This window comes from Scyliorhinus canicula, chromosome 9, assembly GCF_902713615.1.
Source record: "Scyliorhinus canicula chromosome 9, sScyCan1.1, whole genome shotgun sequence".
In the NCBI taxonomy this organism is placed as follows: Eukaryota; Metazoa; Chordata; class Chondrichthyes; order Carcharhiniformes; family Scyliorhinidae; genus Scyliorhinus; species Scyliorhinus canicula.
This window is the reverse complement of record NC_052154.1, coordinates 95,842,244-95,863,829: the sequence shown is the minus strand read 5'-3', so window position 1 is coordinate 95,863,829 and position 21,586 is coordinate 95,842,244. Positions and strand designations below refer to the sequence as shown.

At 48.6% G+C, this 21,586-nt stretch overlaps 1 protein-coding gene across 1 annotated transcript in view; it reads left to right on the top strand.

The window, feature by feature from the left end:
* fbxo3 (F-box protein 3) overlaps positions 1-19,654 on the top strand; it is a 73,350-nt gene extending 53,696 nt beyond the window's left edge. Inside the window, exons 10-11 of the mRNA XM_038807229.1 lie at positions 7,139-7,329; positions 18,280-19,654. Of these exons, the coding sequence (XP_038663157.1) occupies positions 7,139-7,329; positions 18,280-18,402 (314 nt within the window). The 3' untranslated portion in view covers positions 18,403-19,654. The remainder of the gene's footprint in view (positions 1-7,138; positions 7,330-18,279) is intronic.
* Positions 19,655-21,586: the final 1,932 nt, after the last annotated feature.

Genomic DNA, 21,586 nt, shown 5'->3' with positions numbered 1-21,586 from the left:
CCACTCTTCCACCCATGTACTGGAGACCACTCTATCCTGTCTCTCCCGTGGCGGCAGCATCAGGAAGGCCTTCTCAAGAAGTCTCGCACCTGCAAATACCTAAACCCATTCCCTGCTGTCAATTCAAATTTATCCTCCAAGGCTTTCAAGCTGGGGAAGCGCCCATCTATAAATAGATCCCCCATCCTTCTAATTCCTGCCCATTGCCATCTCCGAAACTCACCATCCAGCCCACCCGGTACAAACCGATGCTCCCTCCTCTCTCTTATATCTCCTCCACTGCCCCCAGATTCTCAGAGCCGCCACCACCCCCAGACTTGTGGAGTGTGTGGCCGGCGAGAACGGAAGAGGTGCCGTTATCAGTGCTCCCAAACGTGTGTCTTTGAAATGAAAAAATGAAATGAAAATCGCTTATTGTCACAAGTAGGCTTCAAATGAAGTTACTGTGAAAAGCCCCAAGTCGCCCCATTCCGGCGCCTGTTCGGGGAGGCTGGTACGGGAATTGAACCGTGCTGCTGGCTTGCCTTGGTCTGCTTTCTAAGTCAGTGATTTAGGCCTGTGCTAAACCAGCCCCTGACTGACTTTGTATGACACCGCCTCTGTCCGCTCCCATATCAAGCCCCTCCCCCACTACCCACTTTCTAATCATGGCTATATTAGCTGCCCAGTAGTAATTGGAGAAGTTCTGCAGCGCCAACCCACCCTCCCCCCGACTGCGCTCCACCAACACTTTCTTCACTCGCGGGGTTTTACCCGCCCACACAAAGCTCGAAATAACCTTATTTACCTGCTTGAAAAAGGCCCTCGGGATGAAGATGGGGCGGCATTGAAAGACAAACAGAAATCTGGGGAGGACCGTCATTTGCACGGTCTGTACCAGTGATAGCGGGAGCATGCCCCATCCCTTAAAGTCCCCTTTCATTTCTTCTACCAGCCGGGATAGGTTTACCTTGTGCAGTGCCCCCCATTCCGGGCCACCTGGATTCCCAGAGACCAAAAGCTCTTTCCTACCATTCTAAGCGGCAGCTCTCTCAATCTCTTCTCCTGTCCTCTTGCCTGGATCACGAGCATCTCCCTTTTCCCCATGTTCAATTGATACTCTGAAAAATTGCCAAATTCCCCCAGGATTCGCATTACTTCCCTCATCCCCTCCAACGGGTTTGAAATATACAAGAACAGGTCATCTGCGTAGAGCAAGACCCGGTGCTCTCCCCCCCCCCCCCCCCCCCCCCCCCCCCCCCCCCCCCCAGGTAATCCCACTCCACCCAATCAACGGCCTTCTCCGCATCCAACGCTACCACCACCTCCACCTCCTCTCCTTCTGAAGGCATCATAATAACATTGGCCTTGAGGTGCCTGCCCTTTACAAATCCTGTCTGGTCTTCCCCCGGGTTACAGTCCTCTATCCTTGTGGCCAGTATCTTGGCCAGCAGTTTGGCATCCACATTCAGTAGAGAAATTAGCCTGTATTACCCGCATTGCCATGGATCCTTCTCCCGTTTCAGGATCAATGAAATCGAGGCCTGCGACATTGTTGGGGGGAGAACTCCCTTCTCTCTTGCTTCATTAAATGTCCTCACCAGCAATGGGCTCAATATCTCTGAAAACCTCTCATAGAATTCCACCGGGTAGCTGTCAGGCCCCGGGGCCTTGCCCGACTGCATGTCCTCCAGCACCTTGATTATTTCCTCAATCTCAATTGGGGCTCCCAGCCCCTCCACCAGATCCTCATCTGCCCTCGGAAACCTCAACTGATCCAAAAACTGCCTTATCCCCTCCACCCGAACCGGGGGTTCCGACTCATATAATTTACTATAAAAGTCCTTAAACACCTCATTCACCCCTTCTGGGTCCAGGACAGTATTCCCACCTCTACTCTTTACTCTCTCCATTTCCCTGGCCGCCTCCCTTTTTCTGAGCTGGTGCTCCTGCATTCTGCTTGCCTTTTCCTCGTACTCATAAACCGCCCCCCTTGCCTTCCTCAACTGTTCCACCGCTTTCCTTGTAGTCAACAGCCCAAACACCCACCTGTAACCTCCGCTGCTCCCTCAGTAACCCCACGTCCGGGGCCTCCGAGTATCTCCTGTCCACCTGGAGTATCTCCTCCACTAACTTATCCCTCTCAGCCCGTTCCGTCTTTTCTCTGTGGGCCTGTACTAAGATTAATTCTCTTTGACCACTGCCTTCAAAGCTTCCCAAACCGTCGCTGCAGAGAGACCTCCCCCATATCATTTGTTTCCAGGTAGTTCTGGATGGACTTGTTCACCCGCCCACAGATTGCTTTGTCCGCTAGCAACCCACATCCAGTCTCCACAGTGGACATTGCCCTCTCTCCATACTAACCCGTAGATCCACCCAATGCGGGGCATGATCCGACACTTCGATTGCCGAATGCTCAGTATCCACCACCCCCTGTATTAGTACCCTGCTCAGAACAAAAAAGTCGATGCGAGGGTATACTTTGTGGACATGGGGGAAAAAAGAAAACTCCTTCGGCCTTGGCCATGCAAACCTCCATGGGTCTACTCCCCCCATCTGTTCCATAAAACCCTTCGATTCCTTTGCCGCAGGCCTCCTGCCTATCTTGGATTTTGACCGGTCCAATTCCAGATCAATGATGGTGTTAAAATCCACCGCCCCCCTCCCGCCTGCTGACTAGCCATCACCTTTTTTAGGCCAGCCTCCAGCTCACGTCCCTCGGCCTCCTCGAACTCCCCCTTGGGCATTCGCCGTTCCCGTCCTCCCATTTGTCCCCTAGCAACAGTTCCTCCCCTGTCAACAAAGCAGCTCCCCCCCTCCCTATGCCCCCTAGCAACAGCACTGGAAGCCCAACCCGCCAAGTCAAGCTCCAGCTTAACACTGTGCTTCCGTAAGTCAGCTGACCCATGCTGACTTGATAGCGCCCGCCCATGGCACCAAGCAGTCTGTCTCACCATTGTTCTCTCCGCTCTCTCCCCCCACTTGGACAAACATATTCCAAGCATCACAGTCCCCAGTAAACAAACATCAGAAAAAACAGTGAAAAAATAACCACTTTAGAAAAAAGCAAAAAAAACAGCCCTAGAAACCACCCCCCTCTAACCAGCTCCCTGCAAGACAAAGTTAACTTTAGCCTTCAAAACAATCCCTATTACACATAACACTACTTATACAGCCCAGCACAACAAATCACCACCACAGCACTCTCCAAGGCTTCAGTGTCTTTTAGTTCGTCTCCAGTCTTTTTTCTTTAATAAAAGTCCATACATCGTCTGGTGTTTCAAAGTAGAAGTCCCGTTCCTCATATGTGACCCACAGATCGGCTGGGTACAACATCCCGAATTTCACCCCCTTCTTCAGCTTTTGCCTGAATAAACCCAGCCCGCCTCTTGGCCAAATCCACACCCAGGTCCTGATAAATGCACAACTCACAATTCTCCCACTTGCTGCTCTGTTCTTTCTTGGCCCATCGCAGAACGTGTCCGTTGTCCAGGAATTGGTGTAAGCGTACCACCATCGCCCTCGGCAGCTCGTTTGCTCGGGGCTTCCTTGCGAGGGCTCTGTGCGCTCTATCGACTTCCAGGGGCCGAGGGAACGCCTCAGCCCTCATCAACGTCTCCAACATGTCCGTCACATAAGCCCTCGCATCCGATCCCTCACTGCCTTCAGGGAGGCTGACAATTGTAAGATTCTGCCTCCTGGACTTGTTCTTCAGGTCCGCCAGCTTCTCCTGCATTCTTTTCTGGCAGTCATTCATCATCTCCACCTTGGTCTCCAGCACGGTTATGTATTCCTTGTGCTCGGACACCTTTTTCTCCATCTCCTGGATCGCTCTTCCGTGGGTCTCTTGATTCTGCACCACTTGATCAATTGAAGCCTTGATCGAGTCCAGCGTGTCCTTCTTCAGCTTGGCGTAGCAAACCTCGAAAAATGGCACCAGCTGCTCCATCAACCACTGTGCCGTCTCCCCGCAGCCCTTACTCTCGCCATGCTTTCCCGTGTTACCAATTACCAACAATATGTTTATTTATAGCTAGAACCATCATGAAATATGCAGTAAATACAACTGGATAACAAGCTAACCTATTGCCCCCTTTGTGTGCCCCACCCTCTACCCACACACGAGACAGGAATACACGGGGGGGGGGGGGGGTGGGGTGGTAAAGATAGAACATAGAACATTACAGCGCAGTACAGGCCCTTCGGCCCACGATGTTGCTCTGTCCTGTGAAACCCTTCTAAAGTCCCTCTACACTATTCCCTTATCGTCCATATGCCTATCCAATGACCATTTGAATGCGTATAGTGTTGGCGAGTCCACTACTGTTGCAGGCAGGGCATTCCACGCCCTTACTACTCTCTGAGTAAAGAACCTACCTCTGACATCTGTCCTATATCTATCTCCCCTCAATTTAAAGCTATGTCCCCTCGTGCTGGACATCACCATCCGAGGGAAAAGGCTCTCGATGTCCATCCTATCTAATCCTCTGATCATCATGTATGCCTCAATTAAGTCACCTCTTAACCTTCTTCTCTCTAACGAAAACAGCCTCAAGTCCTTCAGCCTTTCCTCATATGATCTTCCCTCCATACCAGGCAACATTCTTGTAAATCTCCTCTGTACCCTTTCCAATGCTTCCACATCCTTCCTATAATGTGGCGACCAGAACTGCACACAATACTCCAAATGCGGCCGTACCAGAGTTTTGTACAACTGCAACATGACCTCATGGCTCCGAAACTCAATTCCTCTACCAATAAAAGCTAACACACCGTACGCCTTCTTAACAACCCTCTCAACCTGGGTAGCAACTTTCAGGGATCTATGGACATGGACACCGAGATCTCTCTGCTCGTCCACACTACCAAGAATCTTACCATTAGCCCAGTACTCTGCCTTCCTGTTATTCCTTCCAAAATGAATCACCTCACACTTTTCTACATTAAACTCCATTTGCCACCTGTCAGCCCAGCTCTGCAGCTTATCTATGTCCCTCTGTAACTTGTAACATCCTTCTGCACTGTCCACAACTCCACCGACTTTAGTGTCATCTGCAAATTTACTCACCCATCCTTCTACGCCCTCCTCCAGGTCATTTATAAAAATGACAAACAGCAACGGCCCCAAAACAGATCCTTGTGGCACACCACTAGTAACTGGACACCAGTCAGAGCATTTCCCATCAACCACAACTCTTTGTCTTCTATCAGCTAGCCAATTTCTGATCCAAACTGCTAAATCACCCTGAATCCCATGCCTCTGTATTTTCTGCAATAGCCTACCGTGGGGAACCTTATCAAACGCTTTACTGAAATCCATACACACCACATCAACTGCTTTACCCTCCTCCACCTGTTTGGTAACCTTCTCGAAGAACTCAATGAGGTTTGTGAGGCACGACCTACTCTTCACAAAACCATGTTGACTATCTCTAATCAAATTATTCCATTCCAGATGATTATACATCCTATCTCTTTTAAACCTTTCCAAGACTTTTCCCACAACAGAAGTAAGGCTCACTGGTCTATAGTTACCGGGGTTATCTCTACTCCCCTTCTTGAACAAGGGGACAACATTTGCTATCCTCCAGTCCTCTGGCACTATTCCTGTAGACAAAGATGACTTAAAGATCAAAGCCAAAGGCTCAGCAATCTCCTCCCTAGCTTCCCAGAGAATCCTAGGATAAATCCCATCCGGCCCAGGGGACTTATCTATTTTCACACTTTCCAGAATCGCTAACACCTCCTCCTTATGAACCTCAAGCCCTTCTAGTCCAGTAGCCTGTTTCTCAGTATTCTCCTCGACAACTTTGTCTTTTTCCTGTGTGAATACTGACGAAAAATACTCATTTAGCACCTCTCCTATCTCCTCGGACTCTACGCACAACTTCCCATTACTGTCCTTGACTGGCCCTACTCTTACCTTAGTCATTCTTTTATTCCTGACATACCTATAGAAAGTTTTAGGGTTATCCTTGATCCTACCTGCCAAAGACTTCTTATGTCCTAGCTTGGCTCTTCTTAGCTCTCTCTTTCGAGCCTTCCTAGCTAACTTGTAACTCTCAAGCGACCCAACTGAACCATCACGTCTCATCTTCACATAAGCCTCCTTCTTCCTCTTGACAAGTGTTTCAACTGCTTTAGTTACCCATGGTTCCCTCACTCGACCACTTCCTCCCTGCCTAACAGGTACATACTTATCAAGGACATGCAGTAGCTGTTCCTTGAACGTGCTCCACATTTCCATTGTGTCCATCCCCTGCAGTTTTCCTCTCCAGGCGATGCATCCTAAGTCTTGCCTCATCGCATCATAATTGCCTTTCCCCCAGCAATAACTCTTGCCCTGCGGTTTATACCTATCCCTTTCCATCACTAAAGTAAACGTAATCGAATTGTGGTCACTATCACCAAAATGCTCACCTACCTCCAAATCTCTAAAGATAATAAGGAAGAAAGTCAAAACTTTGCTTCAAATGGTGGTTCTTTAGCACACTTTCCTCACAGCCCGCTGGTTGATAAAAGTCTCTGGTTTACAGCTAGGAATGGTCTTCCTTGCTGAGTCATTCAATGAGTGCACTTACAGGCAGTAGGCTTTCTGGAGAAACACTTTATTTCTTATCAAAATGTGCCTTCAGCTCGAGGTTCACATCCAGGCCTATATCTTTCTGTACAGACAATTTATTTGACATCAAACGTGGCTTTCAGCTCATCGTTTGACTTCAAGCCTTTGTAGTCTCAAGAGAATGACACCGAGTCTTGCTGGAGAGAGAGTCAACGCTCTCAGGATTATGGAGAGGACTGGTTAGATCCCTCCATCCAAGCTGCAGAATCAACAGAGTCCAAACTAGAACCTCATGCCTCTAGAAACATTCCAGTGGGATCTGATCCAATCACCACCTGTTACTGGGCAAGCATAATTTTGGGACAACATTTGGCCTCAGCAAAATCAATCAAGCCAAGTCATCACTGAAGTTACAGCCTTCTGGATCCTTCTGTTTGAATTAAAATAAGCTGCTTGCAGTCTGCTTTGCTTGATAGTCACAGGTCCATTAAACATCCATGGATCAAAAATGTAAGGGCAAAAATAAAAGAAAGGGAAAATAAGGGAAGAAACAAGAACCAACAGGAAGGACAATGACACTCTCTCTCTTTACTGTAGGTGAGTTCCCAGTGCTACACCCTGGTACTGTGCATGAGTACACCAGCTGCACCACCTTTACCACCCCTTTGGGTTATATGGAAGGTTACTATACCTTCCACCACCTTTCCAGGAAAAGGACTACCTTTAACGTTGCCATTCCAAGATTCTACATGGAGTGTCTGCCATCGAGAGCATCGACTGCGCACCAGGTGGGTACAAAAGGAGTGAACGATATCCAGGTGAGATTGAAGGGAAATACATGAGAGCAAATCAATTGGCAGGGAGGGCCCGGGTGGGGAGGGCCTGGCGGGTGCGTTTTGGCATCGAGGCTGCAGGGGCTGGAGTCATACTGGCTGAATCACAGCCTGGTATAGCAACTGCTCGGCCCAAGACCGTAAGAAACTACAGGATCGTGAACACCACTCAGTCCATCACATGAACCTGTCTCCCATCCATTGGTTCTGTCTGCACTTCCCACTGCCTGGGGGAAAGCAGGCAGCATAATCAAACACTCCTCCCACCCGGGTTATTCTCTAATTCAACTTCTTCCATCGGACAGGAGATACAAAAGTCCTCCTATGCACTGAACTGATCTCTCCATGCATCTTCTCTACTGAGTAATACTACATTCCTTTATAAATCACGATGTCTGTCTTTTTTTTATATTGTGTATTTAAGGATGCCCTATATTTTGTATGTATGGAACGATCTGTCTGGATTGAATGCAGAACCATACTTTTCACTGCACCTCGGTACACATGGCAATAAATCAAATACAACAAAATGCTCATGCCCTAAACATCAGGAGGAGATTTATTTACTAGATCAAAGAGCAGAGTGCAACTGGAGTAACCGTCCAGCTGAGAGCGACATGAACCTCTCCCTCAGTATCACAGAATCCCTACAGTGCAGAAGGAGGCCATTTGGCCAATCGAGTCTGCACCAGCCCTTGGAAAGAGCACCCTACTTAAGCCCACGCCTCCACCCTAACCCATAACCCCACCTAAACTTTTTGGACACTAAGGTCAATTTAGCATGGACGGTCCACCTAACCTGCACATCTTTGGACTGTAGGGGGAAAGCGGAGCACACGAGGAAACCCCAGAGACACAGGAAGAACGTGCAGACTCCGCACAGTCAGTTAACCGAGGCTGGAATTGAACCAGGGTCCCTGGAGCTGTGAGACAGCAGTGGTAACCACCCTGCCGCCATGTCACTCCCAATTCCTGCCTCTGTGTCACGACCCATTCCCCCGCTCAGTGTCACTCCCCATTCCCGCCTCTTTGTCACTCCCCATTCCCGCCTCTGTGTCACTCCCCATTCTGTCGCTCTGTGTCACTCCCCATTTCCCCCCACTTTGTCACTCCCCATTCCCCCGCTCAGTGTTACTCCCCATTCCCACCTCAGTGTCACACCCCATTCCCCCCCTCAATGTCACTCCCCATTCCCCGCTCAGTGTCACTCCCCATTCCCCGCTCAGTGTCACTCCCCATTCCGCCTCTCTGTGCCACTCCCCATTCCGCCTCTGTGTCACTCCCCATTCCGCCTCTCTGTGTCACTCCCCATTCCGCCTCACTGTGTCACTCCCCATTCCCCCCCTCTTTGTCACTCCCCATTCCCCCGTTCAGTGCTACGCCCCATTCCCGCCTCAATGTCACACCCCATTCCTTCCTTCAGTGTCACACCCCATTCCCCCCCTCAATGTCACTCCCCATTCCCGCTCTGTGTCACTTCCCATTCCCCCGCCTCTGTGTCATTCTCCATTCCCTCCCTCTGTGTCATTCCCCATTCCCGGCCTCTGTGTCACTCCCCATTCCCCCCTCAGTGTCACTCCCCATTCCCCCTCAGTGTCACTCCCCATTCCCCCCTCAGTGTCACTCCCCATTCCCCCCTCAGTGTCACTCCCCATTCCCCCCTCAGTGTCACTCCCCATTCCCCCCTCAGTGTCACTCCCCATTCCACCCCTCAGTGTCACTCCCCATTCCCCCCCTCAGTGTCACTCCCCATTCCACCCCTCAGTGTCACTCCCCATTCCCCCCTCGAAGTCACTCCCCATTCCCGCCTCTGTCACTCCCCATTCCCCCCTCAGTGTCCTTCCCCTTTCCCACCTCAGCGTCACACCCATTCCCCCCGAGTGTCACTCCCCATTCCTGCCTCTGTGTCACTCCCCATTCCACCGCCTGTGTCACTCCCCAGTCCCCCCCTCAGTGTCACTCCCCATTCGTCCCCTCAGTGTCACTCCCCATTCCCCCCTCGAAGTCACTCCCCATTCCCGCCTCTGTGTCACTCCCCATTCCCCCCTCAGTGTCCTTCCCCTTTCCCACTTCAGCGTCACACCCATTCCCCGCGAGTGTCACTCCCCATTCCCGCCTCTGTGTCACTCCCCATTCCACCGCTCTGTGTCACTCCCCATTCCCCCGCCTGTGTCACTCCCCATTCCCCCCCTCAGTGTCACTCCCCATTCCCACGCCTGTGTGTCACTCCCCATTCCCAACCTCAGTGTCACTCCCCATTCCCCCCTCAGTGTCACTCCCCATTCCCAACCTCATTGTCACACCCCATTCCCCCCCTCAGTGTCACTCCCCATTCCCTCCTCAGTGTCACTCCCCATTCCCCCACTCAGTGTCACTCTTCATTCCCCCCCTCTTTGTCACTCCCCATTCCCCCGCTCAGTGTTAAGCCCCATTCCCGCCTCAGTGTCACACCGCATTCCTCCCTTCAGTGTCACACCCCATTCCCCCCCTCAATGTCACTCCCCATTCCCGCTCTGTGTCACTTCCCATTCCCCCGCCTCTGTGTCATTCCCCATTCCCTCCCTCTGTGTCATTCCCCATTCCCGGCCTCTGTGTCACTCCCCATTCCCGCCTCAGTGTCACTCCCCATTCCCGCCTCAGTGTCACTCCCCATTCCCCCCTCGAAGTCACTCCCCATTCACGCCTCTGTGTCACTCCTCATTCCCCCCTCAGTGTCCTTCCCCTTTCCTGCCTCAGCATCACACCCATTCCCCCCCTGAATGTCACTCCCCATTCCCGCCTCTGTGTCACTCCCCATTCCCACCTCTGTGTCACTCTCCATTCCACCGCTCTGTGTCACTCCCCATTCCCACGCCTGTGTGTCACTCCCCATTCCCAACCTCAGTGTCACTCCCCATTCCGCCCTCAGTGTCACGCCCCATTCCCAACCTCAGTGTCACACCCCATTCCCCCCCTCAGTGTCACTCCCCATTCCCCCCTCAGTGTCACTCCCCATTCCCCCCTCAGTGTCACTCCCCATTCCCCCCTCAGTGTCACTCCCCATTCCCCCCTCAGTGTCACTCCCCATTCCCCCCTCAGTGTCACTCCCCATTTCCCCCTCAGTGTCACTCCCCATTCCCCCTCAGTGTCACTCCCCATTCCCCCCTCAGTGTCACTCCCCATTCCCCCCTCAGTGTCACTCCCCATTCCCCCCTCAGTGTCACCCCCCAATCCCCCTGTGTGTCACCCCCCCATTCCCCCTCTGTGTCACCCCCCCATTTCCCCTCTGTGTCACCCCCCCTATTTCCCCTCTGTGTCACCCCCCCATTCCCCCTCAGTGTTACCCCCATTTCCCCTCTAGCACCCCCCCATTCCCCACTTCTGTGTCACCCCCCCATGCCATCTGTTTCATCTCCCATTGCCCCCCCCCCCCCCCCCCCCCCCCCCCCCCTGACACCACTGGTTTAGGAGGGAGGTGGGTGCAGGGTTAGAGCCCATTGCGATCCAAGGCAAGTTGTCACATTGGATCCAAAATTGGTTTGTTAACAGCAAAGGATGGTCGGCTGCTTTGTGATTGGAAGCCTGTAACCAGGGGTGTACCACAGGGATTGGTGCTTGGACCCTTTCTGTTTGTTATATACATTAACTACTTGGATGTAAATGTAGAATGAAGAATTATTAAGTTTGCAAATTACACAAAAATTGGTGCTGTTGTTGATAGTGAGGAGGATAGTCTGAGGCTACAAACTGATATTGATCAGCTGGTAAGTTGGCCAGAGCAATGGCAGATGGAATTTAATCCTGATCCGTGTGAAGTGATGTATTTTGCGCAGTCTAATAAGGATAGAATATACAGCATGAACGGTAGGTCCTTGGGGAGTAATAACCTTGGTGTACAAGTCCATGGATCACTGAAGGTGTCAGCACAGGTAGATAAAGTGGTGAAGAAGACATATTGAATGCTTCATTGGCCAGGGCATAGAATTTGAAGCATGGTTGGTTGTGCCACAGATAGAATATTGTGTGCAGTTCTGGTCATCACACCATCAGAAGGATGTGATTGCACTGGAGGGGGTGCAGAGGAGATTCACCAGGATGTTGCATGGGATGGAAAGTTTCAGCTATGGGTAGAGACTGGAGAGGCTGGGTTTGCTTTCTCTGGAGCAGAGGAGGCTGGTGATCTGATAGAGGCATACAAATTATGAGAGGAATCAATAAGGTAGATTGTAAGAATCTTTTCCCCATTGGCAGAGGTGTCTAAGGCCAGAGGGCATGGGTTTACGGTGAGAAGTAAGTGGTTTAGAGGGGCCCTGAGGAAAAAATTTTTCACCCAGAGGGTGGTGGGAATATGGAACACTCTGCCTGAGAGGGTGGTGGAGGCAGGAACTCTCACAACATTAAAGATGCATCTGGATGAGCACTTCAAATTGCCAAGGCAGAGTACGCTAAGGACCAAGTGCTGGTAAATGGGATTATGAGCAGCATGATAGCACAATGGTTATCACTGTTACTTCACAGAGCCAGGGACGCAGGTTTGATTCCCTGCTTGGCTCACTGTCTGTGCGGAGTCTGCACGATCTCCCCGAGTCTGCGTGAGTTTCCTCCGGGTGCTCCGGTTTCCACCCACAAGTCCCGAAAGACGTGCTGTTAGGTAATTTGGACATCTGAATTCTTATTCAGTGTGTCTTGTTATGCTCTTGGTGTAGCATAAGCTGCTTCCTTGATGTTCACTCTGACAAAGGAAGGTTCAGACGTGGAGATAACTTCAACACGTTTATTAAACTATTTACAATTCTCCGACTCGGATTGCCACTACTGTTAATCCTTCTATAGTACTCTTCGGGAGGGTTTAAACTAATTTGGCTGGGGAATGGGAACCGGATTTGTAGTCCAGCAACTAAGGAAGCCGATATTCAGGGCGCCAAAGCAAGTAGTGATGCAGTGGGGAAGGTAACACTGACTAAGGAGAGTACTTGCATGCACGGAGATGGGTTGAAGTGTGTATACTTCAATGCAAGAAGCATCAGGAATAAGGTGGGTGAACTTAAGGCATGGATCGGTACTTGGGACTACGATGTGGTGGCCATCACGGAAACTTGGATAAAAGAGGGGCAGAAATGGTTGTTGGAGGTCCCTGGTTATAGATGTTTCAACAAGATTAGGGAGGATGGTAAAAGAGGTGGGGGGGGGGGGTGTGGCATTGTTAATTAGAGATAGTATAACAGCTGCAGAAAGGCAGTTCGAGGAGGATCTGCCTACTGAGGTAGTATGGGTTGAAGTCAGAAATAGGAAAGGAGCAGTCACCTTGTTGGAAGTTTTCTATAGGCCCCCCAATAGCAGCAGAGATGTGGAGGAATAGATTGGGAAACAGATTTTGGAAAGGTGCAGAAGTCACAGGGTAGTAGTCATGGGTGACTTCAACTTCCCAAACATTGAGTGGAAACTCTTTTGATCAAATAGTTTGGATGGGGTAGTGTTTGTGCAGTGTGTCCAGGACGCTTTTCTAACACAGTATGTAGACTGTCCGACCAGAGGGGAGGTTACATTGGATTTGGTACTTGGTAATGAACCAGGCCAGGTGATAGATTTGTTAGTGGGGGAGCATTTTGGAGGTAGTGACCACAATTCTGTGACTTTCACTTTAGTAATGGAGAGGGATAGGTGCGTGCAACAGGGCAAGGTTTACAATTGGGGGAAGGGTAAATACAATCACCACGCTAAGAAAACAAAAAGGGACAGTCAATAGGGAATTAAAGGTGCTATATTTAAATGCCCGCAGTGTACGGAACAAGGTAGATGAGCTTGTGGCCCAGATTGTGACTGGCAGGTATGATGTGGTAGGCATCACAGAGACGTGGTTGCAGGGGGTTCAGGACTGGCAGTTAAACATCCAGGGATTTACAACCTATCGAAAAGACAGAGAGGTGGGTAGAGGGGGCGGGGTTGCCTTGTTAATTAGAAATGAAATTAAATCAATAGCACTAAACGACATAGGGTCAGACGATGTGGAGTCTGTGTGGGTAGAGTTGAGGAACCACAAAGGCAAAAAAACCATAATGGGAGTTATGTACAGGCCTCCTGACAGTGGTCAGGACCAGGGGCACAAAATGCACCACGAAATAGAAAGGGCATGTCAGAAAGGCAAGGTCACAGTGATCATGGGGGACTTCAATATGCAGGTGGACTGGGTAAATAATGTTGCCAGTGGACCCAAAGAAAGGGAATTCATTGAATGTTTACAGGATGGCTTTTTGGAACAGCTTGTGATGGAGCCCACGAGGGAACAGGCTATTCTGGACTTAGTGTTATGTAATGAGCCAGAATTGATAAAAGATCTTAAAGTAAGGGAACACTTAGGAAGCAGTGATCATAATATGGTAGAATTCAGTCTGCAATTTGAAAGAAAGAAGGTAGAATCAGATGTAAAGGTTTTACAGTTAAATAAAGGTAATTACAGGCGCATGAGGGAGGAACTGACGAAAATCGACTGGAAGCAGAGCCTAGTGGGAAAGACAGTAGAACAGCAATGGCAGGAGTTTCTGGGAGTAATTGAGGACACAGTGCAGAGGTTCATCCCAAAGAAAAGAAAGGTTATCAGAGGGAGGATTAGGCAGCCATGGCTGACAAAGGAAGTCAGGGAATGCATCAAGGCAAAAGAGAGAGCCTATAATGTGGCAAAGAGTAGTGGGAAGTCAGAAGATTGGGAAGGCTACAAAAACAAACAGAGGATAACAAAGAGAGAAATAAGGAAGGAGAGGATCAAATATGAAGGTAGGCTAGCCAGTAACATTAGGAATGATAGTAAAAGTTTCTTTAAATACATTAAAAACAAACGGGAGGCAAAAGTAGACATTGGGCCGCTCCAAAATGACGCTGGTAATCTAGTGATGGGAGACAAGGAAATAGCTGAGGAACTTAATAAGTACTTTGCGTCAGTCTTCACAGTAGAAGACATGAGTAATATCCCAACAATTCAGGAAAGTCGGGGCAGAGTTGAATATGGTTGCCATCACAAAGGAGAAGGTGCTAGAGAAACTAAAAGGTCTGAAAATTGATAAATCTCCGGGCCCAGATGGGCTACATCCTAGAGTTCTAAAGGAGATAGCTGAAGAAATAGTGGAGGCGTTAGTTATGATCTTTCAAAAGTCACTGGAATCAGGGAAAGTCCCAGAGGATTGGAAAATCGCTGTTGTAACCCCCCTGTTCAAGAAGGGAACAAGAAAAAAGATGGAAAATTATAGGCCAATTAGCCTAACCTCGGTTGTTGGCAAAATTCTAGAATCCATCGTTAAGGATGAGATTTCTAAATTCTTGGAAGTGCAGGGTCGGATTAGGACAAGTCAGCATGGATTTAGTAAGGGGAGGTCGTGCCTGACAAACCTGTTAGAGTTCTTTGAAGAGATAACAAATAGGTTAGACCAAGGAGAGCCAATGGATGTTATCTATCTTGACTTCCAAAAGGCCTTTGACAAGGTGCCTCACGGGAGACTGCTGAGTAAAATAAGGGCCCATGGTATTCGAGGCAAGGTACTAACATGGATTGACGATTGGCTGTCAGACAGAAGGCAGAGAGTTGGGATAAAAGGTTCTTTTTCGGAATGGCAACCGGTGACAAGTGGTGTCCCGCAGGGTTCAGTGTTGGGGCCACAGCTGTTCTCTTTATATATTAACGATCTAGATGACGGGACTGGGGGCATTCTGGCCAAGTTTGCCGATGATACAAAGATAGGTGGAGGGGCAGGTAGTATTGAGGAGGTGGGGAGGCTGCAGAAAGATTTAGACAGTTTAGGAGAATGGTCCAAGAAGTGGCTGATGAAATTCAACGTGGGCAAGTGCGAGGTCTTGCACTTTGGAAAAAAGAATAGAGGCATGGACTATTTTCTAAACGGTGACAAAATTCATAATGCTAAAGTGCAAAGGGACTTGGGAGTCCTAGTCCAGGATTCTCTAAAGGTAAACTTGCAGGTTGAGTCCGTAATTAAGAAAGCAAATGTAATGTTGTCATTTATCTCAAGAGGCTTGGAATATAAAAGCAGGGATGTACTTCTGAGGCTTTATAAAGCACTAGTTAGGCCCCATTTAGAATACTGTGAGCAATTTTGGGCCCCATACCTCAGGAAGGACATACTGGCACTGGAGCGGGTCCAGCGGAGATTCACACGGATGATCCCAGGAATGGTAGGCCTAACATACGATGAACGTCTGAGGATCGTGGGATTATATTCATTGGAGTTTAGGAGGTTGAGGGGAGATCTAATAGAAACGTACAAGATAATGAATGGCTTGGATAGGATGGACGTAGGGAAGTTGTTTCCATTAGCAGGGGAGACTAGGACGCGGGGGCACAGCCTTAGAATAAAAGGGAGTCACTTTAGAACAGAGATGAGGAGAAATTTCTTCAGCCAGAGAGTGGTAGGTCTGTGGAATTCATTGCCACAGAGGGCGGTGGAGGCCGGGACATTGAGTGTCTTTAAGACAGAAATTGATAAATTCTTGATTTCTCGAGGAATTAAGGGCTATGGGGAGAGAGCGGGTAAATGGAGTTGAAATCAACCATGATTGAATGGTGGAGTGGACTCGATGGGCCGAATGGCCTTACTTCCACTCCTATGTCCTATGTCTTATGGTAATACTGTCAGACAAGAATTGAAGTGCATAAGTTGGGAACATAGGCTGTCAGGGAAGGACACAAGTGAAATGTGGAACTTGTTCAAGAAACAGGTACTGCGTGTTTTTGATATGTATGTCCCTGTCAGGCAGGGAAGAGATGGTCGAGTGAGGGAACCATGGTTGACAAGAGAGGTTGAATGTCTTGTTAAGAGGAAGAAGGAGACTTCTATAAGGCTGAGGAAACAAGGTTCAGACAGGGCGCTGGAGGGATTCAAGATAGTCAGGAGGGAACTGAAGAAAGGGATTAGGAGAGCTAAGAGAGGGCATGAAAAATCTTTGGCGGGTAGGATCAAGAAAAACCCCAAGGCCTTTTACACATATGTGAGAAACATGAGAATGACTAGAGCGAGGGTAGGTCCGATCAAGGACAGTAGCGGGAGATTGTGTATTGAGTCTGAAGAGATAGGAGAGGTCTTGAACAAGTATTTTTCTTCAGTATTTACAAACGAGAGGGCTGTTTAGCACAGGGCTAATTCGCTGGCTTTGAAAGCAGGCCAGCAGCACGGTTCGATTCCCGTAACAGCCTCCCTGAACAGGCGCCGGAATGTGGCGACTAGGGGCTTTTCACAGTAACTTCATTTGAAGCCTACTCGTGACAATAAGCAATTTTCATATCTTTCATATCTTTTTTCATATTGTTGGAGAGGACAGTGTGAAACAGACTGTTAAGCTCGAGGAGATACTTGTTAGGAAGGAAGATGTGTTGGGCGTTTTGAAAAACTTGAGGATAGACAAGTGCCCTGGGCCTGACGGGATATATCCAAGGATTCTATGGGAAGCAAGAAATAAAATTGCAGAGTCGTTGGCAATGATCGTTTTGTCCTCGCTGTCAACAGGAGTGGTACCAGAGGATTGGAGAGTGGCGAATGTCGTGCCCCTGTTCAAAAAAGGAAATAGGGATAACTCTGGGAATTACAGGCCAGTTAGTCTTACTTCGGTGGTAGACAAAGTAATGGAAAGGGTACTGAGGGATAGGATTTCTGAGCATCTGGAAAGACACTGCTTGATTAGGGATAGTCAGCATGGATTTGTGAGGGGTAGGTCTTGCCTTACAAGTCTTAAGTCCTTACAAGGAGAAGGATGAGGGGTGACTTGATAGAGGTTTATAAGATGATCAGGGGAATAGATAGAGTAGACAGAGACTTTTTCCCCGGGTGGAACAAACCATTACAAGGGGACATAAATTTAAGGTAAATGGTGGACGATATAGGGGCAATGTCAGAGGTAGGTTCTTTACCCAGAGAGTAGTGGGGGCATGGAATGCACTGCCTGTGGAAGTAGTTGAGTCGGAAACGTTAGGGACCTTCAAGCGGCTATTGGATAGGTACATGGATTAGGGTAGAATAATGGAGTGTAGATTAATTTCTTCTTAAGGGCAGCATGGTAGCATTGTGGATAGCACAATTGCTTCACAGCTCCAGGGTCCCAAGTTCGATTTCGACTTGGGTCACTGTCTGTGTGGAGTCTGCACATCCTCCCCGTGTGTGCGTGGGTTTCCTCCAGGTACTCCGGTTTCCTCCCACAGTCCAAAGATGTGCATGTTGGGTGGATTGGTCATGAGAAATTGCCCTTAGTGTCCAAAATTCTATGATTAACCTAGGACAAAAGTTCAGCACAACATCGTGGGCCGAAGGGCCTGTTCTGTACTGTATTTCTCTATCTATAGCTACTCAAACTGACGAACCAGCCTGCTACAATCCTCGTGGTGGGTGTGATGTTGAATCAACCCTGTGTCTCCACTGGAAAGAGGAAGATCATGTTTGCTGTGTCCTTTATATATGGGTTGGTGTAATGCCCCCCTGTGGTAGTGTCACCTCTGTGTGTATCGTGAATGCCCATTGGTCGTGTCCTATCTTACTGACCTATTGGTTGAGTGTCTGTGTCATGTCTCTGGTGCTCCCTCTAGTGTCTAGCTAGTCTACGTGTACTTACATTAACCCCTTGTATATCTACAGTGATGCATATCACAACACAGTGTACCCGAACAGGTGCCGGAATGTGGCTACTAGTTTCACAGTAATTTCATTGTAGTGTTAATGTAAGCCTATTGATGAGACTAATAAAGATTATGTTAGTATAGATTTGAAGGTCGGCATAGACATGGTGGGCCGAAGGGTCTGTTCTGTGCTGTATGACGTTAATAGTTTTGGGTCCTGGTCATCAGCTCTCATGTCTTTCCTACTGCTAACTTAATAGAGACGTGACTTTCAGATCCAATTATTAATTTAAATCTTTTTTTACTATTGCCATCTACAGAATGGGCGCAGTCTGGATCCATCAAGAGATGACATGCCTCCTTCAGACTGTAATGACCGTCAGAATCCCAATCTCTTTGTCAACTTCCCAGCTGCTTTGGGCCGTTGTCCCCGTCACACCTGAAGTGAATTTTCTATTTGTGCCTTTGAGCAGTTTGTTATTTCTCTGTTGCTGTGGCCTGTACTCCAGGCATCAATACCTGCAGCCTGCACTCCAGGCATCAATATCTGCAGCCTATACTCCAGGCCTCGATATCTGCAGCCTGAACTCCAGGCCTCGATATCTGCAGCCTGAACTCCAGGCCTCGATATCTGCAGCCTGAACTCCAGGCCTCGATATCTGCAGCCTGAACTCCAGGCCTCGATATCTGCAGCCTGAACTCCAGGCCTCGATACCTACAGTCTGTACTCCAGGCCTCAATATCTGCAGCCTATACTCCAGGCATCAATACCTACAATCTGTACTCCAGGCATCAATATCTGCAGCCTGAACTCCAGGCCTCAATATCTGCAGCCTATACTCCAGACATCAATATCTGCAGCCTGTACTCCAGGCCTCAATACCTAGTCTGTACTCCAGGCCTCAATATCTGCAGCCTATACTCCAGACATCAATATCTGCAGCCTGTACTCCAGGCCTCAATACCTAGTCTGTACTCCAGGCCTCAATATCTGCAGCCTGTACTCCAGGCATCAATATCTGCGGCCTGTGCTCCAGGCCTCAATATCTGCAGTCTGTACTCCAGGCATCAATATCTGCAGCCTGTACTTCAGACCTCAATATCTGCGGCCTGTACTCCAGGCCTCGATATCTGCGGCCTGTACTCCAGGCCTCGATATCTGCGGCCTGTACTCCAGGCCTCGATATCTGCGGCCTGTACTCCAGGCCTCGATATCTGCGGCCTGTACTCCAGGCCTCGATATCTGCGGCCTGTACTCCAGGCCTCGATATCTGCGGCCTGTACTCCAGGCCTCGATATCTGCGGCCTGTACTCCAGGCCTCGATACCTGCGGCCTGAACTCCAGGCCTCGATATCTGCGGCCTGTACTCCAGGCCTCGATATCTGCGGCCTGTACTCCAGGCCTCTATACCTGCGGCCTGAACTCCAGGCCTCGATATCTGCGGCCTGAACTCCAGGCCTCGATACCTGCGGCCTGTACTCCAGACTTCCATATCTAAAGTTTTACTATTTTAATCTGCGCAAGCTGTGATTCTGATTTGATTGAAGATTGTCAGCAGTAAAATATGGAATGGACTTTGCACACTTTGTCACTTTTGTGTTTGCTTGAGGAGCTGGGTACTTTCCTTTCATATGAAAATCTGATCGCCAAACTGCTTTGGATAAACAGAATAAATCCACAGATTAAATCCTGAAGATTGTCATTTATCTCTCTGATGTTGTATTAAAATGATCAAAGAGTCGGGAGTAGGAGGAGGCGAAGAAGTTCCTCCTAAGCTCAGTCCTAAACCTACTTCCCCTTATTTTGAGGCTATAGAATCATAGAATCATAGAATTTACTCTGCAGAAAAAGGCTATTCGATCCATTAAGTCTGCACCAGCTCTTACAAAGAGCACCCTACTGAAGCCCACGAATCTACCCTATCCCCGTAACCCAGTAGCTCCCACGTAACATGTTTTGGACACCGCGGGCAATTTAGCATGGCCAATCCACCTATGCCCCCTAGTTCTGCTTTCACCCGCCAGTGGAAACAACCTGCCTGCATCTATCCTATCAATTCCCTTCATAATTTTATATGTTTCTATAAGATCCCCCCCGCATCCTTCTAAATTCCAACGAGTACAGTCCCAGTCTACTCAACCTCTCCTCGTAATCCAACCCCCTCAAATCTGGGATTAACCGAGTGAATCTCTTCTGCACACCCTCCAGCGCCAGTACGTCCTTTCTCAGGTAAGGAGACCAAAACTGAACACAATACTCCAGGTGTGGCCTCACTAACACCTTATACAGTTGCAGCATAACCTCCCTAATCTTAAACTCCATCCCTCTAGCAATGAAGGGCACAATTCCATTTGCCTTTTTAATCACCTGTTGCACCTGTAAACCAACTTTTTGCGACTCATGCACTGGGACACCCAGGTCTCTCTGCATAGCAGCATCTTTCAATATTTTATAATTTAAATCATAATCTCTTTTGCTGTTATTCCTACCAAAATGGATAACCTCACATTTGTCAATATTGTATTCCATCTGCCAGACCCTAGCCCCTTAACCTCTCCAAATTCCTTGCAGACTTCCGGTCTCCTCTGCACTTTTTGCTTTACCACTCATCTTAGTGTCGTCTGCAAACTTGGACACATTGCCCTTGGTCCCCAACTCCAAATCATCTATGTAAATTGTGAACAATTGTGGGCCCAACACTGATCCCTGAGGGATACCACTAGCTACTGATTGCCAACCAGAGAAACACCCATTAATCCCCACTCTTTGCTTTCTATTAATTAACCAATCCTCTATCCATGCTACTACTTTACCCTTAATGTCATGCATTATTATCTTATGCAACAACCTTTTGTGTGGCACCTTGTCAAAAGCTTTCTGGAAATCCAGATATACCACATCCATTGGCTCCCCGTTGTCTATTGCACTGGTAATGTCCTCAAAAAATTCCACTAAATTAGTTAAGCACAACCTGCCGTTTATGAACCCATGCTGCGTCTGCCCAATGGGACAATTTCCATCCAGACGCCTCGCTATTTCTTCTTTGATGAAAGATTCCAGCATCTTTCTCACACCAAAGTTAGGCTAACTGGCCTATAATTATCCGCTTTCTGCCTACCTCCTTTTTTAAACAGTGGTGTCACGTTTGCTAATTTCCAATCCGCCAGGACCACCCCAGAGTCTGGTGAATTTTGGTAAATTATCACGAATGCATTTGCAATATCCCTAGCCATCTCTTTTAGCACCCTGGGATGCATTCCATCAGGGCCAGGAGACTTGTCTACCTTTAGCCCCATTAGCTTGCCCATCACTACCTCCTTAGTGATAACAATCATCTCAAGGTCCTCACTTGTCATAGCCTCATTTCTATCAGTCACTGGCATGTTATTTGTGTCTTCCACTGTGAAGACCGACCCAAAAAACCTGTTCAGTTCCTCAGCCATTTCCTCACCCATTATTAAATCTCTGTTCTCGTCCTCTAAAGGATCAATATTTACCTTAGCCACTCTTTTTTGTTTCATATGTTTGTAGAACCTTTTACTATCTGTTTTTATATTCTGAGCAAGTTTACTCTCATACTCTATCTTACTCTTCTTTATAGCTTTTTTAGTAGCTTTTTGTTGCCC